Source organism: Gymnodraco acuticeps, unplaced genomic scaffold (assembly GCF_902827175.1).
Source record: "Gymnodraco acuticeps unplaced genomic scaffold, fGymAcu1.1, whole genome shotgun sequence".
NCBI classification, from domain to species: domain Eukaryota; kingdom Metazoa; phylum Chordata; class Actinopteri; order Perciformes; family Bathydraconidae; genus Gymnodraco; species Gymnodraco acuticeps.
In genome coordinates, this window is record NW_022991244.1 from 1,092,810 (window position 1) to 1,100,051 (window position 7,242).

At 47.5% G+C, this 7,242-nt stretch overlaps 1 protein-coding gene across 3 annotated transcripts; it reads right to left on the reverse strand.

Moving 5' to 3' along the window:
* Window positions 1-404: 404 nt before the first annotated feature.
* LOC117561880 lies at window positions 405-3,348 on the reverse strand. Of its 3 annotated transcripts, none has more exons than XM_034239511.1 (4): window positions 3,261-3,348; window positions 1,638-2,546; window positions 1,385-1,517; window positions 405-1,185 (listed from the first exon to the last, which is right to left on the reverse strand). In XM_034239511.1, exons 2-4 carry the CDS (start codon window positions 1,781-1,783, stop codon window positions 424-426), a joined length of 1,041 nt encoding a protein of 346 aa, XP_034095402.1. In that variant the 5' UTR covers window positions 1,784-2,546; window positions 3,261-3,348; the 3' UTR covers window positions 405-423. The 3 variants fall into 3 exon arrangements, with proteins under 3 accessions (XP_034095402.1, XP_034095403.1, XP_034095401.1); XM_034239512.1 differs by having other exon boundaries at window positions 3,220-3,291; XM_034239510.1 differs by having other exon boundaries at window positions 1,638-3,311.
* Between the last annotated feature and the right edge of the window lie 3,894 nt (window positions 3,349-7,242).

A 7,242-nucleotide genomic window follows, 5' to 3' on the forward strand; every position in this document is an offset into this window, starting at 1 on the left:
ACATAAACTAGCATTACTTAAATATGCAGAGACTAATTGAAATGTTTAATGTATTTTTTCCCCCCGATATAACATCAACCTATGTTTTGTAAAAGTTTATTAAATGAATCTGTAAAATGTTATCATATTGTGGATTTATTATGTTGTGTATTCCATCCATCCATCTTCTCCCGCTTATCCGTGGTCGGGTCGCGGCGGTAGCAATTCCAGCAGAGAGCCCCAAACTTTCCTTTCCCTGGCCACATCAACCTGGGGGGACTGGGGGATCCCAAGGCGCTCCCAGGCCAGCGTATTGTCCTATATTATTTTTGTATGCATTTGTTTTGAGGTTATAATTCATTAGTACCTAAACATAGTATGGTATAACTGCTTTTTGTAATGACCACAATGAAATACACAATTGGTTTGGGAGCAAGAAATCTTTTAATCATTGCTGCCCAGGCTTGCCCATGCTTTCACCAGTGGTCCGTTCTGGTAGTTGACCAGGAAGCAAGCCACATTGAAAAGCTCCTCAATGCTTCCACACACATACAGTGGTATGGCTTTGTCAAAGAGTTTGTTCTCTTTGACCCTTCTGATGCACCTCTCCACATGGACCCTCAGACGTGCAATGGATTGAGTCTGCCTGACATCCTCCCTGCTCATTTGGGGGTTTTTTGACAGAAAGGCAGGCCGGTAAACTTTGCCCTCAACCAGATTGTCCACAAGGAACCCTTTGTCGACCATTATCGCCATGTCTGGTGTGAGCAGGCTCACGATGCCAGACAGCTTGAAAATCTCCCGGTCACTCATAGATCCTGCATACAGGCCAGACACAAATGTAATGGCACCATGTGGTGCCATGCCGATCATGGCCTTGAATGTAGCATGCGACTTGTATGTTGAAAACACCTCACTCTGAAGCAGGAGAGATGATGGAGTCTGGCAGAATACTTCAGTGCAGTCAAGCACCACTTGTGTGTCAGGGAAAACTGAAAACTCTGGTGGAAGGTGAGCTCTGACAACTTCGCGTGGGATCCACAGACGTTTGCTTCCAAGCAGTTGGTAAAGGAAGTGTGTCCAGGTGGAAATAATTCTGCTGACTGTGGTGCGGTGAATGCCAAACCGTTCTGATAGATCCCTCAGATGTAGGCCCACTGACAGGTGCATGAGGAACAGCAGCAGCTCATCTATGGGTGGAAGTTTCTGTGAAAACAAATAAGTGTTAGGCATACTGTAGATACTGTTATAGGGGAGACCGGGTACAGTTGTAACACATTTTCCTGGGGTTTGTTGTTCTCTCTGCGTGTGTGTTGTGTGAGTGATGTGATGCACTTGTTAAACGGTGGTATAGTGCGCAGCGTGCATAATTATTAATATACATCCATGCTTGTATGCTGCATACCGTTGTTGTTGGTTGAGAGGAATCCGAGCTGCTGGCAGAGGATGCCTTATCGTTGGTGATCCGCACCATCTTGGTGTTGGCTGCTGGCTCCACCAATTTCCAAAAGGCAAGGAAATGCTTGTATGTGGCAAATCTAAGAATGTAATATTGTTCATGTTAGACATCGTTTTGTTTCTTAAATTAGCTTCCCCAAATGAAAGGTGTTTTTCAAACTAGTGGCCATAACAACATCCTGATAGCCTTATAAACAAACCTGGTGTAGAAACGAATGTCCTCGTCCGACCCTGCCAGGCGTTGTATCCCGAAATGAGATCGCAGTTGTAACACTTCCAGCTGGTGTTGGAGCTCCCTAATCTGACTTTTCAAGGCTTTGTTCTCGTTGGCCACCTGATTTGCCATCACTGCCGTCGCTGGTTTTAAACAGTACTCATGATCAGGCAGCGCAACTGTTTCCACCTCGTACTCAGCTGTCAAGTCCGGGGTGGGGCTCTCTGCCCTCGGCCGACGCTCCCAAACATTACGTCTTGGTGTAGGTAGCTCGTTATTATTCCATGCAAAGAGAACAGGTATAGCTCCTTTCTGTACTCTGTGCAGTCCTCCAGCTGTGACCAATAAGTCTCCCGGTCGAAAATGCCTACTGCACACACGGGTATTTTTTGTGGGGCTGAAATTGTCCCTACGGATCTTGATCAGCCACTGAGCCTTTTACCTCAGCATCAATGGGAAATGCATGGAAACTTATCTCCCGATTATAACGGGACAAATTCGTACACAGGGGCACACAGCAATGTAGTGCTGACTTTCTTACCTGCTGGAAGGCCAATCGCTTTTCTTTACCCTGAAATCCGCTCATTCTTGCTCTTGGTGTGTCATAACAAACTGTCAAACTGTCAAAACTCTGTACTCAAACCGGAAGTACTCGCCCTCACACCCACCCGCCGGAAGTTGATAGACGCCATCTTGTGCACAGAGCCTATTCACTCACGATGGATTGCTCAGTTCAGCAATGGTTCCACGTCTGCTCCAGCTTACAGCTCTCTGCTCGCATCAGCTCCGGTATTGGTCCTAGAAGTCATTAATGGATCAGCTCCCGACCAGTAGGTGGCACCGATCCCGGACGAGTCCCCAAGAACTGTAACGGGTCCCCGATATGAGGACCACACTAACAGTGATGATAACAGTGAAACAGAAGTAATGAGGACACGTTGTGTTCAGTTTCCTTCAAGATTACTTCTGAGATTGTTTTATTACATACAATCATATAAACATAAATTATCTTATGCATTTCAGTTTCGACTTACATTCCTCAATAACCATTCACATACCTTCACTCTGTCTGTATGTTACTCTTTTATGTGATAAACACATGTCGAATTGAATTTCATTCAATAAAATGTGTTGTACCTTAAATACATTTGTATACAGTATTAACCTGTATTTAATACTACTCTTCTTTTTACTTTCACTTAAAAGTAGTATTTCATGACCCCTCTAACCTGTCATGTTGACTATTTACCTTCTGCCATTAATGGCAGGTCACTAAACTGAAACATATTTAAGTGTAACAAACAACCTTACTGTTTTACCAACAGTAACTAACTTATAACCCTTACAAAGTACATATTTATTACAAACAAACAATGACTATACATGTATGTAAATACAGATATACTGACAAAATTGTATCCTTACTGCGTCAGATCACGTTGTCCCCAAAATGGCGCCATACCAGGGAAGCTAGGCTAATACACACACTAGTTAACGGTTTTACACATGTAAACAGCGCTACAAAGTCTTTAAATGTTAGCTGGCCGTTACATATTATCTACGCATACCTTATGGGGGATTCATTGTGATTTATGCACAGTTTACCAACCTGTATGGTGCAGGTGAAACAGAAGTAATGAGGACACGTTGTGTTCGGTTTCCTTCCAGATTACTTCTGAGGAAACCCCAGGAACGTCCGTCGGTTTAATCGGTAACCCGGAACCATTGAATCGAACACAAACGTTCCGCCTCACTACTCACTGCATCTAAAGTATGGGATTAGTTTTGTATCATAAAGATAAAGCAACGCTTTCTCAGAATCAAGCAAAACTAAGAGTTTAAGAGAAAAAAAACGGAGTCAAGCAGAATACATTTAATTTAAAAAATAAAACTATAAGTTGCAAACAAATCATTTGTGTAATCACGTAAACTATATGTATTTTTTCTTTGTTTTAACCTTTATATATACAGCCTATGGTTTTAACACATATTTTTGTTTGCAGTTCTCTTTGCTTCTTTCTCAATGATCAGACTTTTGCTCTCGTTGCAGCTTTCTCATTTGCGCTCCCTCATTTTTTGTTTTCAATTCTGACACAAACGTCCCACGTAGGCGGGACTTTCAGGGGTGGGTTCCCATTGGCTACTCAGTTTTTGAGTGACAGCCCAGTCCTCCAGCGATTGTACAGTGCAGGCAGCTGCGGTGCGGTAGCTGAGCGTGGATAGAACACCCCAGAAGAACCAACATTTCAATTATTATAATACTACAAGTGTCATGACCGAAAGAACGAGATCGCGGATACAAGCGGCCGAGATGGGTTTTCTCCGCAGGGTGGCTGGTGTCTCCCTTAGGGATAAGGTGAGAAGTTCAGTCATCCGGGAGGGACTCGGAGTTGAACCGCTCCTCCTTCGCGTCGAAAGGAGCCAGTTGAGGTGGTTCGGGCACCTAGTTAGGATGCCACCTGGGCGCCTCCCTAGGGAGGTGTTCCAGGCACATGCAGCTGGGAAGAGACCAAGGGGTAGACCTAGGACCAGGTGGAGGGATTATATCTCTTCGCTGGCCTGGGAGCGCCTTGGGATCCCCCAGTCAGAGCTGGTTGATGTCGCCAGGGAAAAGAAAGTTTGGGGCTCTCTGCTGGAACTGCTACCCCCGCGACCCAACCACGGATAAGCGGGAGAAGATGGATGGATGGATCGATGGATAATACTACAAGTGAAATTATATCTAAGTATTGATCATTTGTGTTGTTTGTGCTGTACTATACGGTCTGTTTCTTTATTGTGTTAGTTAAGTGAGAAGTAAAGAAAAGCTGTGTTATGAAAGTTAGCTTTTGCTAACTTTAGAACTTTAGATCCATAACAATGCTAGCTAAGTAGCCTAATAGCAGGGACAGTTAGCTACAAAGCGAGCAGTGAATTAGAGTTCAGACACCTGCGCACACACTCAAACGGACTCGTGTGCCTGACTCTACCAACAGGCTTTCATGATTCTGTTTAGATATGCAAGTATAAGCCATGATAGCTTATTTTATTAACACGCTGATTTGATGTAAAAATCAATGGAAGCTGTTAACTACTTCTCTTTGTAGGAAAACCTACCGTCCATGATGCCCCTGAGCTGTGTTTTATTTGTTAACTTCATATTTTTTATTTCCTAAAACATTTATTTTCCTCTCATATTAACAGTGTGGATCATTGAGACAGCGTAGTGTCCAGAGGTCTTATCCCGTTTTCCCACTTCCTCTGAGGGGACAGCACTGAGGGGGGGGTGGGGGTGGGGGGGGGGGGGGGGGGGGGGGGGGGGGGGGGGGGGGCATGAAGAAAGACCTGCACCAGCTTCATCCACTCTGGGCATTGCTATTATCACTTGCTCAGTGTCATTTCATTTGACCAAATGTCTTTACATATACATTTTATAGATTGTATTATTATCCACCTTTTTATTTGATGTCCTTCTATTTAAAACATTCTTTGAGACTTCATCTTCTGGTTAACATTTCAATAAATTTAATTTGTATAATCACTCTTTTGTGATCACCCAACCCTAACCCATGTCATGGCCACTGATCATAATTCCATTGTTGAGGTCTACTAGAATAGTTCTCATTCATAACACTCCGTTCGATGTCTCACTATGGGATGCGCCTCATCGCGGAGCAAACAGAAGCATCAATCTCATTACGCCAATCCTGATTGGCTGGAGATCTTGACGTCAGCGTCAGGGAAATCATCCCCTATAAGTAGCTTGCGCCACAACGCATGCGCCATTCAAACACCTCTTCTCGCTTCAGAGCACATCTCTATAGTAGCCGGACAAGCTTAACGGTCCACAGACTGAACCCAAATATAACCATTTCGGTCGACGGGCGCTCGCCGGCTACTCCTTCTGCTTCGCAAGAAGACGGTAATACTAACGCCAGTTAGTATTAAAATCGACCTCGCCGTTCTTTCCCCGGAAAGTAAGGTAAGGTTTTGATTTTTCTCAAGCTAGCTACGCACCTGTTGCTAGCTAGCTTCCCCTTACTACCGACACCACGGTAGCGAGGACGCTTTTCTTTTTCTCTCTCACGGAGGAGAAAAGGATTAGAAGTATATTGACACACCAGTCAATATTCTTTGAGAACAAAGGACCCACACCGTCCCTTTTTCTCCGGATTAAGGACGGGTTGGTAAAACTTTTTCTCTCAACGACGTACCTGTTACGAGCGGGTCCTCTCCACGCCACGAGGCGAACAAGATGGACGCCTCTCCCCCTCACACCAGAGGAGTCAGGGACTCGGAGGCTCGGTCATGCGGCTGCGGGTTGAAGATAGCAGGCACAGACTCACACCAGGTCTGCTCGTCCTGCCTCGGGCTGGAACACGCCCAGGAGGCTATCGACAACCCCGGCTCGTGCGGGCATTGTGCCCTTTTCACCCGAAAGAGCCTCCACCGACGGCTAGCACACCAAGCTAGCTTGTTGGAACAGGACTCCCTCATGTCCACTGATTCGCCGTTTGGCAATCAAGACACGGGGGCGTCCGCCGCAGAGACTGAGCCCCTCACTGTGTCGGTCTGGGGCTCACTAACAGCGGCAGCTGCGGAACCGGGATCCCACGCCGTTCAGGCCGGGACCCGGTGGCGGCAAGAGACGCGGGAACGGAGCCCCACGCCTCACCGGCGAGACCTCACCATGGTCTCGCCCGCATACCGCCGATGGAACTGCTGGTGGCAGCCCACCTCCCACCGAGGATGGGTCACCAAGCAGGAACCCCACGCTGCCAGCGAAGGTGGACCGTTTCCAGTTGACCATGACTGAACGGTCCTACAGAGCCGCAGCGTTGTCCGCCAGGGCTCTGAACGTTGTTCAGGATGTGCTTGACATGCCCATCGTTCCCGAGGGGATTTTCGGCTCCGCTCTTGCCTCCATGCAGAGGAGATGCGAGTCGAAAAAGAAGGAGGACGAGGCCCTCCACCTCTGCCTCCCTCGAAGGGCCCAGCCGCTGCCTTCGCAGCGGCAGCCCTTCGTCCAAGCTGCTCCGAACCCTGCTCGGTTCAAAATACCGAAAACGCAGGTCGCAGTCCGCCCCGAGTCCCAAGCCCAGGCAGGGGACGAGGGCGAGCTGGCCTAGAAAATCTCCGGTTCCGGCTGCAGCCCAGGCGCAGCCAACCCAGAATTTCGGCCAGCAGTCGAGGAAGAAGAAGCGAGCGGCGTGACAGCCCCTCCTTCTCCCCTCTGTGACAGAGCTGGAAGTCTACGGTTCCCCAGCTCTAAATGTGTTCCCGCCGCCTCGAGAGATGCCTCAACACCATCCTCAAGTCCGCGTAAACACATGTCACACACTTATTGATTTTTCTGTCATAAAACATTTTCCGCTGACGCATCCAGGCTTCGAGCCAAGGGCGCAGCTCGAAAATGAAAAGAAAAACAATAAAAACAATAAACAGTCCGTCAACTGTTCCCCTTCTGAGAGCAGCTACGGCCTCTCTCAAAGGGCGGACAATTGACGGGTCTGTGAAGGCACCACCGTCACGCGCATCCGCAGTGCCGGCTGGGGCTGTAAAGGCACCACCGTCACGCGCATGCGCAGTGCCGGCTGGGGCTGTAAAGGCAC